The sequence below is a fragment of the Lindgomyces ingoldianus genome (assembly GCF_010093535.1).
Source record: "Lindgomyces ingoldianus strain ATCC 200398 unplaced genomic scaffold BDR25scaffold_41, whole genome shotgun sequence".
In the NCBI taxonomy this organism is placed as follows: domain Eukaryota; kingdom Fungi; phylum Ascomycota; class Dothideomycetes; order Pleosporales; family Lindgomycetaceae; genus Lindgomyces; species Lindgomyces ingoldianus.
Genome location: NW_022985202.1, coordinates 22,716 through 48,372, shown reverse-complemented (window position 1 = coordinate 48,372; position 25,657 = coordinate 22,716). Strand labels below are relative to the sequence as shown.

Genomic DNA, 25,657 nt, shown 5'->3' with positions numbered 1-25,657 from the left:
AGGGACTTAAGTTTGGAATCTATCCTCTTCTCCTTATGCTTCATAGGTTACAGATCTCTATCAAAGCTACAGAACCTTCACTCCATCTCCCTCTTGAAACCATGCTTCTCTCAAGACCAGGATATTACCATATACGGTATAGTCACAAGGCCAAATGGCGTCACTCCACTCGACTCACCGGTAGTCACGGAAGTCACCCGGTCTCGTCCCGCCGTTCTGCCGCAGCTAGGGATAAGGTTATTTTCCAGGTCGGAAGACATCAGGTGTCCATGATTTTGAAGCATGGGCAAAGGCAAAGGGTTCAGATCCAACTTCAGTGGCGAAATGCAATGCTGACGAAAACTCAGATCCGTATCTTCGGGAATGGCACGTGCGCTTAACTTGTTTCCTTGGAACCTGAGCAGATTGGGAGGGCCTTAAACCTCTTCTGTTATCATTATAGTAGCATAAACCAAATTTTATATCAAGTAGGAAAGACCGTTCCAGCCAATAAAGCAAATCCACGGCACCAAATTCGCAAATTATGCATTCTCATCCACCCAATCAACCCTTTTCCCAAAGCCATCCCCATATTCCTACTTCTCAAGGCTTCACGCAATACCAATCTCCAGCAAGCATGTTCAGGCAAGTCGGTGGCCCCACATCTGGATTCCAGCTCATGAAGTCGTTGACATTCACATTATACCTCTGGGCAACGAGGTAGCAATAATCTCCACCTACGGCTTGGTAGTACAACTGGCAATCTGTCTTGATGTTTGGCTGATGCGGATCAGGGACAGCCGTGCGAATGTGGACACAGTAATTGCAGTTCGGCATCAGGTTGTTGCATTCAGGCTTCTTGATGCTGGGGTTGTACGCATAGAAGTTGTCGAGTGTGAGGGGTGGGTATTTAGCGATAATGGTGTAGCAGATGTCGCCGGATGCGACTGTATAGAATTGGTCGCAATTGGCGTTGTAGTTTGTTGGGCACGTTTGGCCGGGGATCTTTGAGACGCAGTATGCGCAGCCGGCGTACATGTTGCCGCAGCCAGAGTTGATGGATGGATTCATGCTGAAGAAATCCGCTGTAGTGATTCCGTTCCTCGAGGCTACCGTTTCGCAAGTGTCACCGCCTACGACGAGGTAGGTTTTGGTGCAGTCAGAAATAAGGGCTGGACAGCTCCATTGCCGCTTAATGGAGGCGGCGGACTAGATGACGGGTCAACGCATGTCCTTCATCAAGCTCTGCGTGCTTACCGAAAGTCCGAGAAGAACAAGGAAGAGGCACTTCATGATGGTGTGGATTGTTGTAGTAGTAGGTGAATGACTAGTTTGAGATCGTCTGCCTCTTCATGACCTGGCTTATATGTCCGGCTGCACTTCATCACGAGAGGAACGCTCACAAGTTCTTGTGCTGTTAGCATATGCAAAGGAACAGTAACATCTATACGAAAGAGGATGGAAGAATGGCTTCCTACTGGTAGGGCGAGAACGCACACCGTAAACTGGGTACTTCGTATGCAGCTTAAGATATTTACACGTCTCGCGGGAAGCCTATATTACCAGAAGCCAGGGCGAACCTGGACGAGCGCATGCTGACCCTGCAGCTGAGTTTTTGAGTTCTAGCACTGTATGTGGCTAGGCATACTCCACAAAGATAAAAGCGACATTATTGATGAAGCCGGCGGTAGTAGATACCTTAACTGAGGCACTCCATTATCATTTTGCTCTGATTCAGCACTGACCGTACATACCTAACCAACCTTTCCATCTTACTCTATCATGGAGAGATTCCGGGGACAGGGTAGAGATGAGGCGGATAATATATTAATTTATGGTCACGGGTTTTCTGCTTGATCACTCCACCAACTTGGAACGAATCGGTAGCCATCGCATCGGCACTGTTATTGCACCCGCATATTAATCCTGGTAATTAAATATCCATTACGTCACAGCCTCTCTGGTGAGACATCACCAAGTGTTTGGAGATCGGCCTATGCGGGTGTTCCCGTAGTGGTGAGCTGAGTCGATCCGTAGCTTTGAGAACGCATCGATCTTGGTGCTAAGCAAACCGTCGATTATCATGTAAAAGAAAGACTGCATTAGTTACCCTAACCTCAGATAAATGCTAGAGAATCAAACTCGACATGTTACATATGCTTCACCAGCACCCAAACCTCCACCCTCTCCACCCCCTAATGTACTCAGGAATTCCCTCTACTTGGGGATCCTGTGTTTACTAGTGGTTCAGACTCCGTAATAAATCGACGCGTTAGAGTTCCGTTCGGATACCACTTAAATATCTGAATCCCTTTTAAATCTGCACAATTCAAAGACCCGCGTATTTCCGAGTGACGTCGACAAGAGCAAACACAATGGCTCCGACTCCTCGTGGAGATAATGCGTCCTGCGGAGTATCCCAGGCCAGCAAATGCTGGTAACTGCCTTCCATCGGGGGCATAACCTGGGTTGAATCGAGCTAAGGACGGTGCTTGGTGTACGTTGTTAGTTGCTCCTCCAGCCTTTTCAATCAGAAGTGATAGAAAGCTACTTAATTAGATTGAATACCCCTTCTAAGCCACACAACGTGTTCTACGTAAATTTGGAGCTTCATCAATGTCATGGAGACTTCCGCAATCGCCGGCAAGAATGTAGCACAGCTCATTGCTGGTAAGGGAGTGAAGCAAGACGGTGAAGACCTGAAGGTTTAGGGCACGAACTGGCGTTACGAAAGCCTCAAGCCTGGACAAGGGCAGAAGCCGCTCAAAGCTAAGCTTTGAGTGTAAGGTGCCTTGAAGGTACTCTGGATCTGCTTTGCGTAGTTAAAATGTGTTTAGAGATGTCCTTTTGCTGCATTACTCCTTGGTGATAGACACTCTATCCTAGGTAAAGGTTAACGCCCAGCTCCTCTGATCCCTGCTGGCCCGGTTCTCCACGCTTAGCTACATACCACTGGCCAGCTATTCCTCAATACTGTGCTACTGAGCCTGATTGCCTTCGCTCGGTGGCGCGTCGGTGCAGGCTTCCCAGTTGATGGTAGATTCTGCGTGTACAAAATTCCCGCCTTTAGGTGAGTTCTCCGAGCCGTCACTCTCTGATTAGTTAGAAACTGTGAGATATACGAAAGAAATATCGGCGATAGCAACCTGGATGGCTTTGGCCTCTCCCTTGCAGTTTTATTGGCCGGGTCAGCCCGCCATTGATGGATGATGTGAGGATTTCTACTGTTGGTTTGGGTAGTAATGGTAGTTGCTATGGTCGTGAATTTGGTGCCATATCTGGAGGTAATTGATTACATCAGAACACGGTTCAAGGTGGTCTCTTAAGCTTAGTGGAAACTACTTATTTAATCGCAGTGTAAGGTGGGAGGAGAAAGCCAAGGACTGGCGGCTTAGTATCTTTGCCGTCTCCCCTCTACACTAACTTTCAAACTATCCGCAGCCGAGGAAAAAGCCAGGCGCCATGTAATACAAACCCAGCCCAATGATATGGATGCGTCGACCGCTTAGACTCTTCTTCCTTTCTGAGTGTACACACAGCATGTTGAAATGCTAGAGCTAAGTTGACGCAGCCGCTTTCCCCGCCGCCTTCGCCCTCACCCTTTTGTAATCCATCCATGACAATTCTGTAAAACTCCTTTGAAAACCGTAAACAGTCCCTCCGATCAATCTTCCATAGCGTCGAAATTACGGCGCCAGCCCCAGCGACATGGAACGCGGCAGTTAGGCCAAGCAGATCATCCGACTCAGACACCTTTGCGCGGCCAGTGTTGCAGCACATTGCGAGCATGAGGGACGGTTTTCGGAACTCAAGGTCGAAAATATCTTCAAACCCCAGTATATCCTCTTCGGAGAGTGGCGGTTCTCGCAGGAGAAGGCTTTGTCGAACATCCCTCCCTGTAATCTTAAAATCAGCGTGGCCGTGAATGTGCAAGATATTCGATTGCAGCGCTTGGGACCTAAAAGCATTTTTTGCTCCAACAGGCTGGTCGATGGGGTGGGTGTGAAGAATCTGGCTTATCTGAGTTATAGATTCTTTCATTGATAATTCTTCTTCAGATTTATGGGATTGCCCTAAGGTGTTGAACAAGGTAGCAGTGAAAGGAGACTCAGTATCTAAAATTGGCTGTTGAAATGATTCCTGGCAGAGTCGTAAAAGCGATAGACTCTGTATATACACGACTGGGTTCCTCTGGATTAAGGGCTGTGATGGTTTTCCAAGGGATATAGCATGGAGTGGGAGGCGATGAAGTCCTTGTGTCGGACACAAAACCAGCGTCTCGCCCTTCTCCGTAAGCTCGGCGAGAAGCTTTACGAGAGGTTTCAATTCGTTAAGATTTTCTTTCGCTTGTCCATCGTTCAGCACTGCACTTGGCATTCCCGGGTCCTCTTCTACGTGTAAGTAGTTTTCGATCCAGTCGTCCACCTCCGCCATGGTTATGCCCTCCAACGGTCGCACTCGCGAAATAATGCCTTCCCTGTACACAACTAAGAATATATCGTTTGGGAAAGTTGGAGCATGGACCCATTCGACCATGACAGCAGAGGGCCCTAGAGTATGGCCAAGTTTCTCAAGTTCACTCGGAGAGATGGCTTCTCCGCTATGGATGTCAAGGAAAGGCTGAATCCGTGGATGCTCACTACGAAGCTGTCTTGTGATTCGTTGAAACTCGTCTCGCACCCCAACCAACTCTTTTATCGATGCATTTTCTCTTCTACGTAATGTGGCAAGGCAATCCTCCCACAAAGCCGCTGCACTTGGCTCTTCTAGGAACAGTCGCCCAACCGATCGCGGGATATTAGTTGTTTGTCCAAGGAGATCCGTCAGTGCCCGGGCTTTAGACCGCTGAATCCAAGATGTCAATTCCACACATATGAATGTGTACGTCGAATCCTCGACCAATATTTGCAGGTTATCTATAGATGCAGCTAGAAATTCGATGAGAGAGGCTAAAGAAGCCATCATGGCATCTTTGACATTTGCGTTGTAATTCACAGCTCCAGCTAAACTTTCTTTAGCTACGAAGGCTCGATGAGCTGGCAAGAGGTAATGATCAGCTCGCAAAGCTTGGTATAGGTTGTCGGCTTGAGACCATTCGGACAGGCAGGCCCATGGTGATATGGACTTGAAGCGTGCGTATCTTTGCCAGTTCAATCTAGCGGCGAGAACTCTACTGTTGTACGCATCTTTAATCTTGCCTTCAGCTTCCAGTGCCGTAGCATCTGCCTTTATCCAAGTCACTGCGTTAATCAAGTCCTGATCCGAAACAGCATTTTCTCCGGTAAAGTCTTTCAAAGATGCCAGGCAGAGTGTACTGTGCCCGTATAGCCAACGGGCTTTTTCAATGCTGCCACCTTCCGATATTCGCTTGTCTACTTTAGTGTATATATTCAACAACCTCGTTGTCTCTTGGAGATATTTGGTTCTATGTAATAGCGTCCAGGGTTCGAATGTAGTCAGCGTCAATACTCGGGTATGTTGGAATTGTGTTAGAAGAAGCTGCCTCTGCATCGTGGATGGGTGTCCGGCTTGCAGATTTACCCATCTTTCGAGGTTGTTAAACCAGTCAGACCAATGGGCTACAGATGCGGGTTCGACATTTCCAAAGATTCTGTCTACGAGCTGGCGAGTGTCGATGCTTTGTACGGTTTTTGCATCCGGCATGTCTTGACCATTTAATTTCAACAAGGCTTGAGCATGGGGCTCTGGTATGATACCTTTTTCGATGTCCCGACCAATCCAGCGACATAGCAAAGCGATACATCTTTCTTGAAGACAAGATAGGAAACCTTTCGAGTCGTTCCTGTCAGTATCGATATCCCAGAGCACCATGGCCTCTTCATCCGAGACATCAGGCAATGAATTCTTACTACCGGTCGCGCCAGGGCATTGTTTCTGCCAATATTCCATTCTTTCCAAATACTCGGCGGCCTGCGTCAGGTTCCCCAGATTCAGAGCTGCTTTTGCTGCGAAGGAATAGAGTGTATTCGCTGACATAGGCAACGAAAATTCTGGAAAAGTATCGCGGAATTTGGCAAAGATTGTTAGGAAGGTTGCTCCATTGGCCCCGACGTCCGGGCCTGCGATTTCTGAGCCATAGGAAATGAGCGACGAGGCAAGGAAGAAAGCTGATCTAGTGTGCTGGTCTTCAAGAGTAATCATTTCGAGAATGATACGACGAATTTCGTCCGCTCGTCCCTGCTGTGAAGAAGCATTCTCGCTGTTCTCTTTTGTTGATTTTGCAATTGCATATGATTTTTGGAGTTGCTTCCGATACCCGGCGAGATGTTTCATTTCAATGAAGCCTTTGCAGATCTCATTAGAAAGAGTGAGCGAAACATCGGTTGGTCCTTTTGTCAACTCGAGGTTGACGGCCTTCTTTTTCAGCTCTAAGCGTGGACATGGAATTCCACATTCGGCGAGGAGTTGTGAAGCGATATTGAGCTCTTCTCTAGCGTTGTCCATGTCAATAGATGCGAGGGTCTCTGCAAAGAACAATCGTGTTTCAGCCATCTTCAGCGGGCTGATTCCCGGACTCTGTTGGGATGACAGCGCACTAATGTATTTTTTATAAGGCTCAACTCTCTTCAATCCTTTATTTCCGCTTAAGGTGGCCTCGTAGGGTAGGTATGGGTGAAAGAGCTCAACCCTTCCACAATCTTCCAACGCAACGTGAAGATGTGAGGGCAGTGGAAACATTGCTGGGGGTTCTTCTGCCATTGAGATACTGCTCTGGCTCCTAGCTAACTTGAGTATCTGCCAGCAAACGATAGTGCAGTGAACCTAACGGCCCAAATTATCAGCACCATGCTATGTAACCTTCCCACTTTAGGGTGTACACCAACCTCAATGTCTCCATATTCGGATAGATTTTTAGACGCTAGACGTCTCATAATCAGAAACACGTCATTCTGGTTCGATGCAGGCACCTTCCCTAGACGAAGGATATCTGAGGAAATACACTTGAGCTTTATGAGATCCCAGATATTGGCACCTTCCTGAGGAACATGTCGCTCGAGAGGAACTCGACATCCATGAAGAACTTTAGAGCATTCATTCTCCAAGCCCATCGCATCGTACATCAGTGCTAGCTCAAGCTTGACCAGCGGATGTAGGCTTTTCGAGAGTGGCTCTGCCTGGAAGGTGTTTTCGGCCTCGTCGTAAAAACCGCAGAAGGCGAGGGATAGCGCATACTCAAGGTTTTCTTTTTCGATGGAATTGAGCTCTGGGTACAGGGAAGTGTGGGTACCCCAAAGCATGATTGATTATTAGTGACGAAGCTTTCCAAAGAACTAACCTTGATGTGAGTGAGTAAATTGATTTGAAGAGACTCAGAGTTGTGGGGTTCTTGCTGTTAAAATGTTGGAGCTCTGACTCGCGGATGTTTCCAGCTCGTCTACCACAAAAATCCCCTCACAGTTTTGCCAGTTTGGCAGTTGTCTACCTGATGTGGGGGTGGATTTCTCTTAGGCGAGCCCAGCCCAATAAAAAGCAAGTATAGGCAACAACAGAGTTTCGGGGGAAGCATTCCGAACCTTCTACAGCTCACGGTTCATAAACAAACTATTTCCACGAGTTACCGATACTATAACTACAGAAAGAAACATCATGGATGCTCTAACACCAACACATGCCAAATCTGCGGATGAAGCTCTCCAATGGGAGCAGACCTTTGATATAGAGCTATCGAATGATGACACTTTGGACTACCAACTCAGTCCTCCGGTATTTCTAAACACGGCCGAAGCACACAAATATTCTCCCAGGGACCTCGTAACGGAAAGGGAGCTTCTAGCTGGTCGGTTCTACTTGCAAGTACGCTGCCAGCGACCGAAATTTGGCGTTGTAAGTAGATAAGTAGACTATATGCTGTTGGGCTTTTAATATCTATATTAGACTAACAACTGACGCGATTTATGTAGTATCAGGACCGCCCTGCTTGCCTGATAATCCTAGACCATGCTTTTCAAAATGCAAATACTAAATCGCGCTTCAAATCAGCCCAAATCAGCATCTTCTTCGAAGATGCGAGTGTCATATATCTCGACCCTAACGACGATGATAACGACGACGCATTCGAAGCTGCACGCCCCCACCGACCAAAAGTCCTCGAATTCCAGCCAATGAACTACATGCGCCACGCCCCCAGCACCCCCACTGCCAAAGGCTCCATCACAGCTACTCTTGGTATCTCGTCCGCAGGCCTCGTCCCTGGCATTCCTGTCCCGGAACTAAGCGCCGAGGTTGAAGCAAAGAGACCCTTTGTAAAAGAAGGTTTCCATAGCATCACTGGCGTCACCAAGGGCGCTTCACAAAACCTACTCTCATTTGCTCTTGCGGAAAACACTCTTAGCAAAAGCGGTGTGATTCCTCGCCTCTCGACACCGGTTATTGTGAGTTACACACCTGGCAGGAAGTTTGCTGCTAGAGTGAAGGTACAGGCAGTTTTGGAAGGGAGATTCACAGGGTTAGTGCAAGGAAAGAAGGATGACCCGTTGATGTTTGGGTCTTTGTTGAGTATGCCGGAAGAGAGGGTGGACCTGAAGAAAGAAAGTCTCAAGGAGCTTTGTGGGCTCACAGGATTTGGGGGGGAGTTCATTGGGTAAATAGGGGCGATGGCATGGAGAGGCGGATATTGTGTGTAGTGGCAGAATTTATTAGGTTCAAAATAGCGCAGCCCAAGCGGACGTGACTGGAAGTGAGTGTGTACTTACATACCGCACTCCGGCTTATATCGCACCATCCTAGTAAACCTAGCAATGAAGGAATGCATTGACAGCATCAGGCACTGGTAAGATATAGGAAAGGGGGGCTTGCTATGAAGTTGCCTGTAAGAGCTAAGGAATTTGATAGCGTTAACTAACAGTGTTATCTGACTACGCTCTAGTGTTGAAGCTCTTCTACTCTGTAGCTGGAAAGAGTCTTAGGGATTAGAAGGGAAAAAAATTAGTGCTATTAGATTTTAAGTAGAAGGAATCAGGTTAAAGATGAGAGCAAATATAATGGCTTTTTTGCGCTCTATAGTTTGTCAATCGTTATCTGGGTGGATGAGAAGCGACGTGGAGTGGAGCGATTACGTACAATAGCAGGCGGTACAGCTTCTTGGAATTCCTAATAATATGCGGTTAGTGTGAGGCAGAAGGCTTTCGTGAAGCCAGTGGTCATGCAACAAGGCAAGAATAACTAACTTCAAACCAGGCCCTACTCATACCTGTGCTCAGGGTGCCCAGCCTCAACTCAGTACCCACTTACCCTAATCCAGCTCCACCTAAGGCTAGAGCAAGAGCAGCTCAGTTCCCTGAACGGGAAGAGAAAGCAACTGTGCGCAAATTGGGATGTAGTATTAGGTGTTATTAATAGATGCTCCGTTTCTCACGAACTAGCGCAAGGCATGCAATATGATTCTCTAGGAATCATACTCAGGAATATAAAACTCCAAAGGACGCCTTAGTAGCTCGTCTTCAGCCATAAGCAGAGGGAGTAAGCGTGTGAATGGGGTATATCTTAGTGTCTAAGTAGGAAGAGCACCCTCGCTCACGCTCATACCCGATTTAGACGAGCCAGCTCTATATATTGGCAACTAGGCTTTACGTCGCTTGCTCCGTTTGACTATCTTCTCTTTGACCTCGACCACCTGATGCTCATCATCTCCCACATCTCGCTTTACCCTCTTTTTGGTGGCTGTTGCTGTCTTAGTCGTGCTCTCGACGACTCCTGAGCCATCGGGCTCTGCTTTTACCGATACTTCCTCAGTCTTTATCTCCGTCTTGGCAACGAGGCGCTCAGAAAAAGCTTTCAGGTCGGCAGTGAACAAGACCGAATGAGCCCAGCCGGCCTCCTTACCCCAAAGCTTGCGGAAATGGTTCGCTACGGCCGTATATGTCGCTGGAGTCAGGCTGCTATGCTTGCCTTTGCCGAACTTGTAGTCACGCTGGGCGATTTGCCAGACTATGCAGAGGTAAGCGGGGCCTCTTATTTGGAAGCGGCAGGGTACCTACCATGGGTATCCACGGGAACGGATTCCGACCAGCCCAGTCCCATAAGGCACACACAATCCGCAACCTTGGGACCAACACCATGCAGCGCCAGCAGCTCCTGATGTGCCTTGCGATATCCTTCTCTTCCACCCTCAATCAAGGGCCCCCCCGGCTTCGGCTCTTGGCCAAAGACTGGACTCTCTGGGTTGCACAACTCGTCCAACCAAGCCAAGCCCCTACTATCTGCCACCATGACTGCGGTCTTGTAGATGTACTTGGCTCGGTAGCCAAAGCCCAACTTCTGAAGGTGCTGCTCAACCCCAGGGCCAGCTAGGGCCTCTGGGGTGGGAAAGTCGTGGTATGCCTCGTTTCCGATATGGCCAATCAGGGGGCCATAGTGCAGGCACAGGTTATGTACCATCTGCGAGATCCGAGAGATATTGTTGTTGCTGCTGCATATAAACCCAATCAGAGCCTCCCAGGGATCCTGTCTCAGAATGCGCACTCCTGCAAACTTGGGCGCACGTTTCTTGAAATTGGCGTCGGAGGCGGCCCATTGCGAATACAGCTTGCAGAGATCGGGCTCAAGGTTGAAATAGTGCTTTACGAGGGTAGGGGTGTCGTCGTCGTGGGGTGGTGTGTGGAGAGTGCTCGGGGGATAGATGGCTCGGTAGTGCAGGTACAGGGCATCTTGGCGGAAGGAAAGAATGCGACCATGTAGCGCGCAGGACCATTCGTCATCGGCAGACTTCCGCCAGCTGTAAGACACATTAGCAGCGGCTCGAGAGGGATTGGGAAGCCGACATACCGGAATGATTGCCCGCAACGGAGGGTGGTGTTGATGCACAGCTCGGTTAAAGTGACAGGCAATTTTTGCCATTCAGTTGCTCGAACTGCCATGTTCTCTTAATCGTAAGTAAGTCTAATGGTATGGACAGTTAGTTCAAGCTGGTGAGTAGCTTTGCTAATCTGTTTTCTCAACTAGCCATGCTTTTCCTGCTCGATGCGGCCCCTGCTGCAGGTACCAAGAAACATGGGCTGGCGCCTTGGCAGCGGCGTCGGAGAAACCCTCAGCCTAGCGCGGCATTGCAGGGTCGAGTTTCCGCCTTCACCAGCTCCGTTTTGCGCAACAGCTCCAGCTCCACCTTTTCCTCACCTCGACGCAACAGCTCCGTCCAGTCCTACCAACATCAAACAGACGTTCACCATGAACGGCGACGGCTATTCCAGAGGTAGGGATGCGTCTCATGAACACTTCCGCTAATTGTGTCCCAGTGTTAACAGACTTCTGACAGACGAACGCCCAGCTCGCTCAAGGAACTACGTCAGTCTTTTCCCCTTGCACTCGCCGCTATTCACTGTCTTCATGCTAACGAAATCAGTCCTCGCGCGACGACCGCCGCGATCGAGACCGGGACCGTAACCGCCGCCGCTCGAGGTCCCCCCACCGAGGCTCCCGCCGCAACGACTATGAGGTCGATACCTATTCATCCAGCCGAGACTTCCACGCCCGCGAGCGCGACGATACCTATGCGAGGCGCGAGCGGCGCGATGATCGAGGATGGGGAGGAGGCGATTCGTACTCGAGACGCGACTCGCGACGCGATGATGACCGTGGCCTTGGTCGGCGTGATAGAGACACACACGACGAGCGCGGTGGCAGGGGTGGCCGCCGAGACCGCGATCGGGGTGACAGGGACGGAGGACATGGTGGCGGACGAGATCGCGGCGGACGGGACAATACTCCGCCATTCAAGAAGCGCGAGAAAACCCCAGACCTGACGGATATGCCCTCCATCATCGGTCGTCAGCGCCGCATGACCCAGTGGGATATCAAGCCTGCCGGATACGACAACATCACGGCGGAACAGTCCAAGCTGTCGGGCATGTTCCCCCTCCCTGGGGCCCCGCGTGCCGCAGCAATGGACCCCTCCCGCCTCGCCGCATTCATGAACCAGCCGTCCGGCTCAGCTTCTAACAACTCTCTGAAGCCTGGTCATGGCCGGCAAGCCAAGCGTCTGTTTGTGCACAACATCCCGCCGTCTGCCACCTCGGACTCAATCGCCGAGTACTTCAACCTCAATTTGAATGGCCTCAACGTTGTCTCTGCCACTGACCCCTGCATCTCCGCCCAGCTTGCTCATGACCGGAGCTATGCCCTCCTTGAATTCAAGGCCCCTGAAGATGCCACTATGGCACTTGCGTTAGATGGTTCCCACATGGAGGGTGACGACGCATCGAACGGACAACCAGACCGAGAAGGGCTTTCCATCCGCCGCCCCAAGGACTACATTGTTCCAGCATCCACCGACGACGATTATGTGGAAGGCCAGGTGTCAAACATTGTCAAGGATAGTCCGAATAAAGTCAGCGTCAGCAACATCCCCACTACTGTAGACGAAGAGAGTTTACAGGAGCTGCTTGCGACTATGGGTCCGCTGAAATCCTTTGTCACGGTTCAGGACACTTCCTCAGGGGAATTCCGGGTACGTATTTCCTCCCCTTGAAATACCATAGACTGACAGTTACAGGGCATTGCATTCTGCGAGTATGTCCAGGGCGATAACACCACTGAGATCATTGAAGCACTGAACCAGCTCGCCCTCGGTGATGGCAATCTCAAGGTCCAACGCGCTAGTATTGGCTTCACTCAGGCCGCAGGACTCGAGGCGGGCGTGAATGGCATGACCTTGCTAGCGCGATCCGAGACTCAAAATGACGAAACTATCATTAGCCGCGTCATTTGTATGCTAAATATGATCACGCAAGACGAGGTCATGGACAGGGACGCCTACGAAGGCTAGTATTGTTCCTCCCAAGAAGCATGACCGGCACTGCTAATTAGTCATATAGAAATCAAGGAGGACGTCGAAGAGGAGTGCTCCAAGTATGGCAAGATCCTCGATATTAAGATGCCACGCCCGACTGGTGGTTCTCGCATGGGTCCTGGTGTCGGCAAGATCTATATCAAGTACGATAATGTCGAATCGGGCCAGAAGGCTATGAAGGCGCTTGCTGGACGCAAATTTTCCGACCGCACGGTCGTCGTTACGTTCTTCTCAGAGGAGCTGTTCGATGTTAATGGATGGTAAGTACGTCATGCACATATATGGCTCACTTCCCTACCTACTCGTGGTGCTGTGATTAGGATAGCTCGAAGAGATGGGTTACTGGAGTGGAGATGTGACTGGGCTACGATTCCGGATTTGCTTGGTGGAAGTGGATGGATGCGATTCCTACAAAATGGTGTCTAGCATGGCGTCATGTGGTTTTTAATCTGTAGGACTTGATCCTACTACGTGTAAATTAGTTGTCCGTGGTTGGTCGGATGGATGCACTCATCCAAGGAAATTGGCACTGATTGAATAGCTTCGGTGGGGGCGGACTTGTCAAAATTACATGCACGCTTACCACGCATATTTACTTCGTACCAGTTCAAAAGGATTCCCGGTGACTGCAAGATTCTCATGTTCCGTATCAAACTTTCGCTGAGCTCCGATCGCCGAGGTCCCTGACGTCCACGGGCGCCCTCTCACCTTGCTGTCCTGTCTAAGGATCTCCGTTATCAGCTACGCGTGAACCCTCTCGACTGTTATATTGTAGCTCCTTGTTCCCTTCCCTACGAAAATTGCCGGCTACCAGGCATTGTTTGTTCTAGTTCCTACAGCATGCTAATCGTAGACCCGAAAAGGAAAGTCGAGGCTAGAATGACGCAGGAGGACTAAGTAGGACGGTGAGATTTAAAGAGATGCCGAGGCCTTGGAGTGCTAATTCCTTTCTTCTGATATCTTTCCTTTTATCTGGTAGATTTCTCTCGCCGAATGGTGCAACTTTAAATTGCAAACGCGTCAATTGATCCCAATTTGTGTATTCTTTTAAACTCACACGTCTTTAATCCTGCTCTCGTTCAACAGGCTAGATAGAGGAAAGGTGCACTCATCTTCGCCTTCGGCGCGGTGCTCGCACTTTCTTCGGTGGCTTCGGTGGCAAAAATCCTAATAATTATGACGACTTCGGAAGTGGGAATATCCGCGAGTTCTATCGAATGCTCAAGGAGGTTGGGCACGATGATCAGTTCAAGGTCTACAATCTCATATTTTTGTCCCACATGTTTCTCGTACTATATGTGCAACATCTAAACACCCCCAGTAATCATGGTCGCCCCTGCAACCGACCACCCGGGACAAGGTGGTCGCTCCGGCTTCATCAAATATGCTATCCTGACCGTACCAACTGAATTCAACCTTGTTCCTGCAGGCGCTCCCTCTGTCGGCACAGATCCACACAACCCGGGCATCTGGTATTACAACGGGACTCCTGCAGTTTGCGCATTCGTCGGCCCAGACTCTGTCCTCCCAAGATGTTACAAAGACTGGGGAGCCCCAGGCATTCTTGTAGCCGGGCCGAACTTTGGAACGAACATGGGGCCGCTTTTATACACACTTAGTGGGACTATGGGAGCAACGTAGCAGCTGTTAGGAGAAGAATTCCTGCGATTGTGCTCTCTGCGTCTAACCCTTCAGTCCCGTATTTCAACGTCACGAACACGACCAACCCAGCGACGTGGGAAGCCACAGTCGCGTTCAAATAACGCAGCAATTCATCATGCTACGGAAGACAACCAGCTGGTTTTCCCTCTTGGCTACAGCGTCAATGTCAACATCCTGCCACTTACAAATGATACGGTTCCAGAGATTGTTGCGACCCGGTTGACGGGTGAGGCGGATGTGGATATTGCGGCGTTTAATGAGTCGTCGGGGCCATTCCACTACCAGAATATTGCTCCGAAATCCGCGGGCGTTGATGTGTGTTACAACGTGGACTGCAGTCTCCCTGGTGAGACGCATGTGGTTGAGGGTGGGGCTGTGAGTGTGTCAGTCTTTACCGTTAATTAGTATTCCGTACACAGAGCAGGTGATGATGAAGTTCGCGCCGCTGGTGGCAAATGAGACGAGCTATAGAGTGAAGAAGAGGAGGAGGGGTACTAGAAGGGCGTTTGTGAGGAGGAGTGGGGTTGATTAGGGAGAGTGTGTAGTTGGCTTGTGGTGGATGGGGTTCGAGGACCGGTTGTGACGTACCAGTAAATGCCTAATGTTCTGCTTGATCCTCTATTAGCTTTGCAATTGCCTTCGCGAGCTGGACTTCATGTATGAAGATTGCATTTAGTCTTACAAGTATCAACTTTAGTTGACCGAGCCGTTACCAACTCGGCCTAATCATGCCATTAATCCATGCCATATATCGCCCCTCTCTCGTTAATGCCATATCCACATCCCCATTCCCAACTCAATACTCTGCCAACCATCCTCAATTTCATTTTGCTCTATGGTCGATCATCCGGTCTGAATCTTCTTCACACAACACTCGATACTCATGGAGGCGGATGTCCCCGACACCATTCCATGTGGGGCCACCTTTTGTAGCGTGTATTGTGGCGTCCATAACCGCAGCATGCTCTGTTATGACGGTACAGAAACATGTCTTCTCCCTAGAACGGCTCGGGCCAACCCGGATGATCAGGATCTGGCAGAATCGCTTCACAGTAGCCACAGTAGAGACGTTCTCTTCCCGAAGGGTTCGCTTGGCAGCGGTAGGAACAGTGCTCATCTTCGAATTTGAGGTTGGTCGGCGCGTGGTCAATTTCTGGGGAAGGGGGCAGGACCGGGGCTGCTCGAGCCGTCACCGTCGGGGACGGCTTTGGATTATCCGTTATTGAGGGTGTAACGGGCAGCAACAAAGGAGTTTTATTAGCCAAGCCTCCCGGACAGTACTTGTCCGGGTTTATCGGCCCCTCGCAACGCGCGTCGTGGCCATAGTCGCAACAGGAATCATTCTTGCATAGGAACATATCACTGCCGGGAAGTGTCTCTCCTGGTCCCGGCCAGATACCATCGCAATAGCCACAGTACAGCCTGCCCTGAGGAGGCTGAGAGCCCTCCACGCATTCGCAGTTAGGTTTGCAAGGCTTGTCTGGGCTTGGGGGTGAGAGAGCGGCCGGGCTTAGTTCTGTCAACTGTAGGATCATTAGCAACCTTAGGGTATAGACTAAGAAAACTTGAGAGATTACTAGAATCTTCAGAAGGGAATGACTTGCTTTTGGGTGTACTTGGATAGAATTGAGCCTTGCATCTGGGAGAGCAACACCCAAAACTCCGGCGAGGAGCATGGCGGTGGAAAAGAGGTGTAACAGTCGCATTTTAGGTGGGGATGTAGGTGGTGGATGAACCTTTCCTTCTCGCAATGTGTCGTGAACTAGGCCGAGGTATAGTAGAAGGTAGATAACCAAGCGCACCCTAACAGCTGATCCCTAGTAAAGAAGTAGTATTCAGAGAGTGTTGTAAGAAAGGGACAAGCAGTGAGTGTTCGTAGAAGACAAAGAGTGAGATGATTGAAAGATAGCCCGTTCTTGTATCCACCAAGGAAAGAGCTCACCGCGTACTCAGGTAAGTGCCTTGCTGTCCACGCAATATTTCTTTCTCACCGTATACTCCTTCTCTTTGGATGACCAACCGCATCACAATGTCAGTAGGTTTTCCAGCCAGCAAGCGGAAGTGACGAAGGCGTAGCCACAAACGTCGCAATTCCTCTCCGGTTCGATTCCTCAAGTTGATAAACCGCAATGATGGCATGATTGGCTAAGAGACCTCATCCTACCAACGGCTGTAGAGCATCTGCACAGGATGATCGTACCTTCCGGAATACATGAGAGCCCACGACTCTCAGTTTGCGGAGATTTAACTAGTTTTTAACATGAAATATTGAAGTTATGTTGCTACAGCCAGCGCCTATGTAATTCAGTGGTCCTTGCGTAGTTATAAGAGGGCCTCGGAAAGGGTTGTTAAAACGAAGCTTGAACCACACACCATTCCTTACTAGTATCTCCACAACATATTAATAGCAATATTAGGACCTTAACAAGTATGTTTTGATATGTTAAGACTGTTGCGAAAATACGGAAGGCGGTTTGGAGAATAGTATTGACGTCCCAAGTCAGACACCAATCGGCATGTAACCCTGTCTCACTCTTGCCTCTACCTGCAGTTATGTATTCAAAAGCGAAACCACTTTATTGTTTGGGTAGTCTAAGAGAGTTCAAGGCCAGTCAATGGGAACTGTAGGCGCTGTCTCCTTTCCCTATTAGACTTTTGCTCTTGCTAGAAGTGTTGAGGAATCTAATACCAGACCAGAGACTAACGGTATATGTAGTACAAGCAGTATTGATCAATCGCTCAACGTAAAGCATTCTCTACCCCGAGAGCGTACGCCGAACACTACAGATTCTGATGGCTTTGTCTCAGTTGCCATCTTTTCTTAGTGCGGATAATAACTTAGTGCAGATAATAAATTAGTTCGCCTGTTAGGCCAGGGCTATAACTCAGGATACTTGTGTGTATACTAGTGAAGAAGCTCTCCACAGCCAGATTAGTAATAACAGCCTATGGCTGGAAGAGGTAGGATCCTGAATCCTTCTGCGACGGGGTCTTGGAGTATGGACGGCAATAACTTATGCGTAAGGTGTAGCTTTAAGAATTATGGAACGGCATGAGTGCGACACCAGCTCGTCTCCACCCTTTAGTGCTGTGTTTCTGAAGATCTAGCTACCTCAAGTTGTTTGTTCGGACTTCGGAGTTAAACCCCCAATATCCACCCACCCGCCCAATGAACGTTGTGTAGCCTTGTCCAAACAACGCTATAGCTCTTTGGGGAACTGCTCTTCTTGGCAGTCCCTAGTTTGAGAGGTTGTGAAACGACAGCTCGACCTATCGTCTCCGTAGAACAGCCTACGCCCGTCTTTTGAAATGCACACTCTAACTCCACTAACGCCGGTCTCCTTGCATCCTATTGCTTCGGAGACCCTAGATCTGTACACCTTGCATCTGGGACCTTGGTCCGGCATGGGCGGTGATAGCACCGAGGTGGCGAACATGACTGACTTAAAAAGCTCCTTAAGTTCGATAAAAGTACCCTCCTTCAAGAACCGTTAACCCAAAGATTTTTTGCTCCCAAGGCCACTTGTCTCACAAATCTTTAAGATACCATAACCAAACCATGCCTGGCCTTAGCATCTTCAGCTTCCTCCGCTCTCAGTACTTCGTCAGTCTCCCATATCCCAAGGACCGCTTTGACAACAAAACCATTATAGTGACAGGCTCGAATGTTGGGCTCGGAAAGGAAGCAGCACTGCACTTCGCTCGGCTTGGCGCTTCCTCCGTGATCCTTGCAGTACGCTCCACCGAAAAGGGAAACGCCGCGAAAGCGGACATCGAACGCACCACAGGATGCTCCAAGAATGTCATAAAAGTATGGCAGCTAGACATGTCAAGCTACGCCTCTGTTCAAGACTTCGCCACCCGCGCCGAACGAGAATTGCCGAGATTGGATATCGCGCTGTTGAATGCTGGGATAGCAGGAGGGGAGTGGAGGATGAACGAGAAGGACGAAGCGACGATTACTGTGAATGTTGTTTCAACATTTCTGCTAGCACTCTTGCTGCTGCCGAAATTGAAGGAAACTGCCAAGAAGTATAACACGAGACCGAATCTCACCATTACCTCATCTGAGGTCCACTTCTTCGCTAAATTCGAGGAGAGGAAGGCCCCCGAAGGAGGAATCTTCGAGCGGCTAAGTGCGGACCCAAAGACGGATATGGCCGAGCGGTACCAAGTTTCGAAGCTGTTGGAGGTGTATTGCATCCGAGCAATGGCTGAGCGGACTCCAGCGGACAAGTACCCAGTAACGATTAACTGCTTGAACCCTGGCTTGTGCCATTCGTAAGTCTCATCATTACTTACATTCCGAATGGAAATACAAATTGCTGACGCTTTGAAGTGAGCTTGCTAGAGACGCGGGACTGGGTCTAATGTTAATAAAAATTATTCTCGCGCGGTCAACGGAAAAGGGAAGTCGAACGCTTGTCCATGCTGCGAGTCAAGGTTCCGAAACTCATGGCGAATATCTGAGCGATTGTAAAGTTCATGAGGCGGCGCCGATTGTGACAAGTGAAGAGGGACATGTATTGCAGGAACGAGTCTGGGACGAGTTATCAAAGAAGTTAGAGGCGATCAGGCCAGGCGTCATTGCTAATCTGTAGAGATAAGGAGAGGAAAAGCTGGACCATGGAAAGGCCTTGTTGCTAAACGGACCGAACATACCTTCGGATCTGCATTATTAATCTCTCTCGCGCGATACCATATTTGAATATACTTTGACAAAGTCTCACTTATGAGCAGCCTCAGTCCTGTCAGCATCGTCTCTGCCTTCCTTCACGTCTGTTTTTCATCGTTCTTGCTAAATTACCTCCACCGTAAGCTCAATGGGAGTGCTGCAACCATTTCAGCCAGCGGCATGGACTATTTCCAGGGCGTTGTGCTGCGGGTGCACTACAGTATCGTTTCATGTAGAAAAGGCCGAGTCGGGACGATCGGCGAAACGTTTAGCGTAACTGACACAGGGAGTACACTGTGTTCGGCGAGATTGCGCAAGACCCTGCCTCTGTAGCCCGACACTCTTCCTGTCCTGAACGATCCGTGGGATTATGCCGCCGCCGAACAGTTATTCCTCGAATACAAGGCGGTCACTATGCGAGAGGACCCAGGCATTGATCATAGGAGCTCCAGTCTGACGCGAAGTTTGCATACCCGGCTTCGGAAGGTATTCCGAGGCACTTTAAGATATTGATGGATAGTGACAAGTTCTCCTTAAACTGCATGCCGGTTAGTTAAGGGCTGAACCTGCTGATCGCAAAACCCGTGGATTTAAGTTGAATGCGATTGCGACAACGCGGTCTATATTGTTAGCCACTGGAGTGTGAAACTTCGCGATAGGCTTGAAGAATCTTTCTGAAATTAGGCTAGCAGCTAGAAACTGCAGATTAGCGCCGTAGGCTTTAAAATGGGGATATGTGCAACCTGCTGCAGTAGACCCACGCCTGAGTTCCTCCACGGGATCCGATCAAAGCTTAACAAAGCCTGAACTCTGAGCAGTGAATACTTTTACCACTCTCTAAATGCAATCACGTTCCCAGACTCTAGGACCGGACTAGCAACGAGCTCAAAGCTAGTGCTAGTCTAAATTGACCACTACCTTAGATAAATTCGCCTGTAGTGCATACGGTCTGTCATATACTAGTGGCTAGTACGTCACTTCAATAAGTTCTACAGGTTAGTATCCGAGGACAACCACACCGACCCTTACAGCTGATCCATTGCAAGAGGAAAAGGGTCAGCATGAGGATTGTATGGACTTAGGATACTGACTCTGGATACCAGGGTGCCGGGTCCCGTAGATCCTCTCAAGGAAATGATATTGAACCTGTTAGAAATATTTGGCGATGAGACGAATGCGAGCGCACGCAGTGAAACGTGGACAGAGACAAATCTAGCTCCTGGGCTTCTGAATGGAACGGATCGACGGTCGAAGGGATCGTGGGCAGGGTCCAAGAATAAAGTTCACTCATCCCCATCGTTTCAAACAGTGAAACCGCCGTCACTCTTCCAAGAGAATGGGAGGGTAGCGATTGCATCGGCAGTCGAAGATACGTGGACAGGGTAACTGGCAAGCTTGTCCAGCAGGCAAAATCGAAGCTGGAGAGTGAATAGATAGCAGCTTCGATTTAGAAGGTACTACTGCGTGACAGACGAGGATGAGCTGAGACTAATACAGAATCAGCAGGTCAGTCTCAGAATGAATGCAACAGGAATACTTACTGCACTTGTGGGAGAGGTCACTGATACATCCCCATGGTAGTTAAAGTTGTGGTATCTCATGCTGATGAGAACATCTGTAACGAGCCTCACCACTACTGCGGTAATTATTCGGCTCCGAAGGACGACAAGCAGCTCCGGGTCGACAACAATAAAATCCTCTTGCCTCCAGGTGTCGCGTAGGGTTAGGCGGCAAAAGTGCTAGCTGCCACGAGAAGATAGATTGCCAGTATTGTCGTACTGAAAAGGATATCAACAGACGGTCATTGTCTGGTTGTAGGCACTGGACCTTTGTTCTTTCATCCAATTCGAATTCCGGATTGGAGAAAGGAGAGGGCACTCTAGACCCTGGGTGAATGGTCTTAGGAAATGGCGGTCATGAACCTCAAACACCCATACTGGTACAAGACATGCAGAGAAGCAGGCGAGAATCATAAACCTGGGAAGCGACCGGAATTGGAAACCATCTAGAATCGAGGAGATTTTGGCGAGCACGTTATGCATCCACCAAGGCGGAGAATCGAACAAGGAAGAGCAATCATATGCGACAGGGAGACGTACCCTTGTAACACGGAGCCATATTGGAAATCCATGGCATATCACAGCCAGCCTCGGTAAATGAAGCAGAACTGTTGAGTTAAGAAGTGCCCCGTGCGTTGCCAAGCTCCCTCACTGGTGCCCTCGTTTCACATGCTGGCCCTGTTCTTCTCGAACCGCGACGGCACTTGTCCCCATATCGAAGGACCGACCATTGTTTCGCATAGGTAGTTTGCGTATTGTGTCGCGTGGCTTCATGGTTCGAGTTCAATGCCGCGGGGTTGTCCTCTCCTAGAGGACGCTTTACGCCACCTCGTTCTCCGTCTTTGCATCGTGAAGCGAGACATCACCCGCTTCTCTCTCCATCATCTCTCTCCTTACGAAGCGGGTTACATCTCCGAACTGGGGACCGCGGTTGTACTCTTTCTTGCCCCACATATTGATGAGACGGCTCTGTGGTAAGCTGATGGATTTTCAAACCATCATCAACCTGCCCCTTTCCCCATTGGCTCCAAATAATTGGTGCTCGTACGTAACATCGACCAGCAGAATCATGGCCGGACCCGATTCCACCTTGTGGTAGTTTCGGGCCGGGCCATCGCTTTACACCACTGGACGAGAATGGCATACAGTTCCTGATCCACCTTGGATCCTTGGATGGATCCCGTCCCAAATTCCCTCCTTGATGCTGCACGCCAACGCTAAGGTTTGCACCCGCTTAAAGCCCACATGTCAAATTGATAAAAGCGAATACGATGACTTGCTCTGGCGCATTTTAGGGGCCATAGTGGACCAGCAATTCAGCCTGTGACCTGCGCCTCTGGAAAGTTAAAACTTTATCTCCCCCTCGTCCTCCTTTCTTTCGAAATTTTGGTTTCTGGAAGTTTGGGTCACTAAAGAAACATGAGGACGCTGATCAGCCTGTTGCTGCTTCTTCTGGCCTGGTCTGCGAACACTGCTGCTCAAGGATCTTTACTCTCGGCGATCGACCAGCTCCCCCCATGCGCGGTAGGAACTATTCTCGGGAAGGACGCCAGGATATGCTGACAAGGTCTTCAGTTAGAATGTCTTTCAACTGCAATCACAGCATCACCATGCGGACTCACAAACCAGACGTGCATTTGCACCAACCAGCAGTTGCAGAGCAGTGTAGAAACTTGCGTCCTTAAGTCTTGCACTGTCAAGCAAGGATTGAGTAAGTAGTGTTGATGCAATGAATATTGTCCTCGATGGACTGATGCTTAAATAGCCACGAAGAACATAACCATGACAACATGTGGCGCCCCAATCCGCAATAAAACCGGAATATACCGTACTATTTCCATCACTCTCGGCGTCATATCTGCAGTTTGCGTTCTGCTGCGATTATTCTACAAGCTTGTACTCACCATGGGCGAACTAGGACTGGACGATTGCTTTATCGGCATAACCCTGATTGACGGAGTTCCCAGCACCATCATAAATGTCCGTGGCATGGCAGCCAATGGATTAGGCAAAGATATCTGGACCTTATCATTTCCCACAATCACCAATTTCGTCCGATGGTTCTACATCCTGGAGGTCTTGTACTTCAGTCAGGTTTCGCTTCTAAAGCTGTCGCTGCTTTTTTTCTACCTCCGCATCTTCCCCGGCAAGCCCGTCAGGCGGCTCATCTGGGCAACCATTATCTTTAACACACTTTATGGTGTTGCATTTGTCCTTACCGCCATCTTCCAGTGTCGGCCCATTAGTTTTTATTGGAACTCATGGGATGCCGAACATTCGGGCCACTGTATCAACATCAACGCGCTAGGGTGGGCGAATGCCACGATTAGTATTGTGCTCGACATCTGGATGCTAGCCATTCCCATGTCCCAGCTTATCCACCTTAAATTGGCTTGGAAGAAGAAGGTTGGGGTAGCAATGATGTTCTGCGTCGGGACATTGTAAGTTATACTGACCTGATTCGCTTACATTTACTGGGTGTCAGCTAACCTCTTTCTCTTACAGCGTGACAATCGTTAGCATCCTCCGTCTTCAGTCCCTCGTTCACTTTGCCAACTCCTCAAATCCTACCTGGGATCAATGGGATATAAACAACTGGAGTACCGTCGAAATCAACGTCGGAGTAATATGCGCCTGCATGCCAGCGATCCGCGTCATTCTTGTCCGACTGTTTCCCAAAGCTCTTGGCTCAACAAGGAACGCTACGAACCAATACTACGCCAAATATGGAAGTCACAGTCGAGCAGTTGGTCACGGTACCTCAACCGCAAGCCAACCCGGCGTGATAACATATACGAAGACGTTTGAGGTCCAGCATGGCGATCATGATGAGACCAGGCTCGTACAGATGGATGATCTAAGCCCAACTCCGAAAGAGCCGCGTAGTAACTCTAGCGAAGTTAGTTTATATGAACGCTCACAAATTTGAAGAACTTTGCATGAAAAGAAACGATTCTTGGAAGGGATATAAGGTGAGACTGACGCGCTTTTCGTCGTACGCTGACCGCGCAATTCTCACTTCACCTTGCCAACCTTCAATAGCCCTTGAAAGCTCAATCATTGGACAAGACAAACAATTGAAGCCTTGACCTTTTCATTTGACCTGGGTCGGGCTCGTAACCGAAAACGCACACTAGCCGAGGCAAAATTCACCGATGGAGAGGAAACCGATTTAGACATCAGCCGGAAGCCCGAGCCCGTACAAAAATAGCCGATCAGTCCCGACAGAATCAGAAACTGCAGCATCGGACGAACCTCAAGCAGTTTTCGGTCGCGTTTCATCAAAAGTGGAGGCTAGTTTGGCCAAGGAAACATTGTCGACTCGTGTTCCTTAGGCATAGCGAATATCAGTCGAAGATATTACGATGGTCGGTCCACGTCGTAGTCTCTACTTGTGGGCACTTTGGCCGATCTATTTCTTCTCGCATATTTCTTCGGCTCGCTAGTAAGACTAAGCCTGAAATCATCGATTCCCTTGCACCTGGTTCCGCGAAACAGAGAATGGATTTGTCAACTATTGCGGATCATAAAATTGTGAACTATTTATGTGGTTCGCACGGTTCAACCTCGACCTCACAAAAGACAACTTTGTCTTTACTTCTGCATGCCCGTTCATTGAGGTTGCACAGACATTTAATCGCTACCAATCGATTCAGGGCTTGCGACTGTACGTCCAGGCCGAGTTGTTCATGGCTATCTCAGGCATTGAAACTGAGCTTCGAAACATGGATTACGATGGGATTTAGACTTGGATAATATGACGGCTTCACAAAAATATCTCGTTGATATCTCGAGCAGATCCCGAATAAGTGCGCATCGGTAAGTTAAGCTACAGGTAGGCTTTCAAATGCATCTACTAGCATCTCTTCTGTTGTACCTAAATTAGGTTTCTGTGCAATATGCAGCAAAAAATAGTCACTTACAATTGTAGCTGAATTCAACTCCAGACTTAGCGCAAGCTTCCCGCATGTTCCCAATGTAACATTAGAGAAGGGGCGATTAATGTTAGACGGTAAAGGCCGTCGGAATGAAGAAGTATCCAATAGCTTGGGTGCACAAGGATTGCGCTGGAGCTATTTACCGTTCGATTGGAACCTGAGGGCTAATTGGCCAAGAGAGGTGGCCAAGCGTACACTCTGACCAGCTTCAGTACCTGCGACTTGCCCCTGTAGATTGATGCTCACTCGAATATAATCCTTATGGCTGCCGCATATCACCTCCACCCAGTATGGAGATGAAAATCTGGCTTCGTTTTTCGCCGTGATGAGATATATTTCCGGAAACCGCACGCTATTGAGGACTGATTCTCGAAATGAGCAGTCTGCAAACTAGTCTCTGAATGCGGATATTTGTTCTCCAACTCCCTAGAAGAACATGTGATCGATGCAGAATTCGGAGAGTGTCAGTGACACCAGGGAGGAACGTGAGCGTCCGAGAAGATAGAGTACACTACCACTAGATTCTACTCGTGTAAGAATAAGTGCGATAGGCTTGATCATGGACATTTTCTTGATCCAAGACGCCGAACTAGGTTTCCCATCTTCCAGTTCTTCGCGAAGTAGGAATAAACCATTTTCGGAGACAAATACTCCAAAGAAGGCGTATATAGCGCTTCGAGCATGAGTATGATAGAGGTCCCAGCGAGGTCAATATGCAGGAGATTCTTCTGAGTTTCTGTAATGTGAGTAGGTGAAGATCTATAGCAATACTAACTACCCATGAATGTCTTAGACCTTAATAAGGTATTCGATCCGTAAGGCAACATGATATCCTTGTTATTGTACACACAAAGATGAAGGGATAGAGAAGATTGTGAATTGTTTAAGATGGTGCCAGAGGCCTTCTTAGAGGATTCTCGAAGTACAAGTGAGCAAATTTAGCTACCTTTGTGAGAGTTTTGAACCATCTCTTAGAAGATTCCCCTAAGATGAGAGCCTGGTCTCGGCCGGTTTTGGCTGAGCTTCAATTCAGGCAAGT

The 25,657-nt window shown here is 49.1% G+C and overlaps 10 protein-coding genes across 10 annotated transcripts; 5 read left to right on the top strand and 5 right to left on the bottom strand.

Annotated features, from left to right (window-relative positions):
• Positions 1-373: 373 nt before the first annotated feature.
• Positions 374-1,767, bottom strand: BDR25DRAFT_306866 (uncharacterized protein). Its single transcript, XM_033690724.1, has 3 exons — positions 1,734-1,767; positions 1,237-1,682; positions 374-1,188 (listed from the first exon to the last, which is right to left on the bottom strand). The coding sequence occupies exons 2-3, from the start codon at positions 1,270-1,272 to the stop codon at positions 583-585; spliced, it is 642 nt and encodes a 213-aa protein (XP_033541843.1). The 5' UTR covers positions 1,273-1,682; positions 1,734-1,767; the 3' UTR covers positions 374-582.
• A 1,638-nt stretch (positions 1,768-3,405) lies between these two features.
• BDR25DRAFT_380039 (uncharacterized protein) lies at positions 3,406-7,380 on the bottom strand (the record flags this gene model as incomplete). Its single annotated transcript, XM_033697650.1, has 2 exons — positions 6,825-7,380; positions 3,406-6,735 (listed from the first exon to the last, which is right to left on the bottom strand). The coding sequence occupies exons 1-2, from the start codon at positions 7,236-7,238 to the stop codon at positions 3,406-3,408; spliced, it is 3,744 nt and encodes a 1,247-aa protein (XP_033541842.1). The 5' UTR covers positions 7,239-7,380.
• A 207-nt stretch (positions 7,381-7,587) lies between these two features.
• BDR25DRAFT_360901 (uncharacterized protein) lies at positions 7,588-8,781 on the top strand (the record flags this gene model as incomplete). The annotated part of the gene is made up of 5 exons (XM_033696325.1): positions 7,588-7,824; positions 7,902-8,547; positions 8,574-8,616; positions 8,683-8,726; positions 8,759-8,781. The coding sequence occupies 5 exons, from the start codon at positions 7,588-7,590 to the stop codon at positions 8,779-8,781; spliced, it is 993 nt and encodes a 330-aa protein (XP_033541841.1).
• Positions 8,782-9,469: 688 nt separating this feature from the next.
• On the bottom strand, positions 9,470-10,927 carry BDR25DRAFT_270811 (DNA glycosylase). The gene is made up of 3 exons (XM_033687228.1): positions 10,765-10,927; positions 9,978-10,714; positions 9,470-9,927 (listed from the first exon to the last, which is right to left on the bottom strand). The coding sequence occupies exons 1-3, from the start codon at positions 10,854-10,856 to the stop codon at positions 9,560-9,562; spliced, it is 1,197 nt and encodes a 398-aa protein (XP_033541840.1). The 5' UTR covers positions 10,857-10,927; the 3' UTR covers positions 9,470-9,559.
• A 166-nt stretch (positions 10,928-11,093) lies between these two features.
• Positions 11,094-13,381, top strand: BDR25DRAFT_306864 (uncharacterized protein). Its single transcript, XM_033690723.1, has 5 exons — positions 11,094-11,188; positions 11,252-11,280; positions 11,339-12,442; positions 12,488-12,755; positions 12,810-13,381. The coding sequence occupies exons 1-5, from the start codon at positions 11,164-11,166 to the stop codon at positions 13,046-13,048; spliced, it is 1,665 nt and encodes a 554-aa protein (XP_033541839.1). The 5' UTR covers positions 11,094-11,163; the 3' UTR covers positions 13,049-13,381.
• A 729-nt stretch (positions 13,382-14,110) lies between these two features.
• Positions 14,111-14,905, top strand: BDR25DRAFT_318713 (uncharacterized protein; the record flags this gene model as incomplete). Its single annotated transcript, XM_033691765.1, has 3 exons — positions 14,111-14,402; positions 14,436-14,821; positions 14,852-14,905. 3 exons carry the CDS (start codon positions 14,111-14,113, stop codon positions 14,903-14,905), a joined length of 732 nt encoding a protein of 243 aa, XP_033541838.1.
• A 69-nt stretch (positions 14,906-14,974) lies between these two features.
• Positions 14,975-17,261, bottom strand: BDR25DRAFT_360897 (uncharacterized protein; the record flags this gene model as incomplete). The annotated part of the gene is made up of 14 exons (XM_033696324.1): positions 14,975-14,995; positions 15,031-15,097; positions 15,160-15,207; positions 15,243-15,277; positions 15,321-15,599; positions 15,640-15,969; positions 16,012-16,263; positions 16,307-16,361; positions 16,389-16,591; positions 16,647-16,672; positions 16,733-16,805; positions 16,867-17,020; positions 17,141-17,202; positions 17,229-17,261. 14 exons carry the CDS (start codon positions 17,259-17,261, stop codon positions 14,975-14,977), a joined length of 1,638 nt encoding a protein of 545 aa, XP_033541837.1.
• A 698-nt stretch (positions 17,262-17,959) lies between these two features.
• On the top strand, positions 17,960-19,147 carry BDR25DRAFT_380031 (short-chain dehydrogenase). Its single transcript, XM_033697649.1, has 2 exons — positions 17,960-18,727; positions 18,786-19,147. The coding sequence occupies exons 1-2, from the start codon at positions 18,006-18,008 to the stop codon at positions 19,045-19,047; spliced, it is 984 nt and encodes a 327-aa protein (XP_033541836.1). The 5' UTR covers positions 17,960-18,005; the 3' UTR covers positions 19,048-19,147.
• A 2,815-nt stretch (positions 19,148-21,962) lies between these two features.
• BDR25DRAFT_91906 (uncharacterized protein) lies at positions 21,963-23,673 on the top strand. Its single transcript, XM_033699242.1, has 4 exons — positions 21,963-22,204; positions 22,256-22,391; positions 22,446-23,121; positions 23,186-23,673. Exons 1-4 carry the CDS (start codon positions 22,100-22,102, stop codon positions 23,607-23,609), a joined length of 1,341 nt encoding a protein of 446 aa, XP_033541835.1. The 5' UTR covers positions 21,963-22,099; the 3' UTR covers positions 23,610-23,673.
• On the bottom strand, positions 23,674-24,072 carry BDR25DRAFT_91907 (uncharacterized protein). The gene has a single exon (XM_033699243.1). It carries the CDS (start codon positions 23,960-23,962, stop codon positions 23,738-23,740), a length of 225 nt encoding a protein of 74 aa, XP_033541834.1. The 5' UTR covers positions 23,963-24,072; the 3' UTR covers positions 23,674-23,737.
• Between the last annotated feature and the right edge of the window lie 1,585 nt (positions 24,073-25,657).

Coding starts and splice junctions, on each gene's coding strand:
- BDR25DRAFT_306864 (XM_033690723.1), top strand. CDS start 11,164: ATGAACGGCGACGGCTATTCCAGAG. Junction 11,281..11,338: donor CAGCTCGCTCAAGGAACTAC/GTCAGTCTTTTC, acceptor TAACGAAATCAG/TCCTCGCGCGACGACCGCCG. Junction 12,443..12,487: donor CTTCCTCAGGGGAATTCCGG/GTACGTATTTCC, acceptor TGACAGTTACAG/GGCATTGCATTCTGCGAGTA.
- BDR25DRAFT_380031 (XM_033697649.1), top strand. CDS start 18,006: ATGCCTGGCCTTAGCATCTTCAGCTTCCTCCGCTCTCAGTACTTCGTC. Junction 18,728..18,785: donor AACCCTGGCTTGTGCCATTC/GTAAGTCTCATC, acceptor GACGCTTTGAAG/TGAGCTTGCTAGAGACGCGG.
- BDR25DRAFT_306866 (XM_033690724.1), bottom strand. CDS start 1,272: ATGAAGTGCCTCTTCCTTGTTCTTCTCGGACTTTCG. Junction 1,189..1,236: donor TTGTTCTTCTCGGACTTTCG/GTAAGCACGCAG, acceptor CCCGTCATCTAG/TCCGCCGCCTCCATTAAGCG.
- BDR25DRAFT_270811 (XM_033687228.1), bottom strand. CDS start 10,856: ATGGCAGTTCGAGCAACTGAATGGCAAAAATTGCCTGTCACTTTAACC. Junction 10,715..10,764: donor CGTTGCGGGCAATCATTCCG/GTATGTCGGCTT, acceptor TGTGTCTTACAG/CTGGCGGAAGTCTGCCGATG. Junction 9,928..9,977: donor CGTTCCCGTGGATACCCATG/GTAGGTACCCTG, acceptor ACCTCTGCATAG/TCTGGCAAATCGCCCAGCGT.
- BDR25DRAFT_91907 (XM_033699243.1), bottom strand. CDS start 23,962: ATGAAACGCGACCGAAAACTGCTTGAGGTTCGTCCGATGCTGCAGTTT.
- BDR25DRAFT_91906 (XM_033699242.1), top strand. CDS start 22,100: ATGAGGACGCTGATCAGCCTGTTGCTGCTTCTTCTGGCCTGGTCTGCG. Junction 22,205..22,255: donor ACCAGCTCCCCCCATGCGCG/GTAGGAACTATT, acceptor CAAGGTCTTCAG/TTAGAATGTCTTTCAACTGC. Junction 23,122..23,185: donor ATGTTCTGCGTCGGGACATT/GTAAGTTATACT, acceptor TTTCTCTTACAG/CGTGACAATCGTTAGCATCC.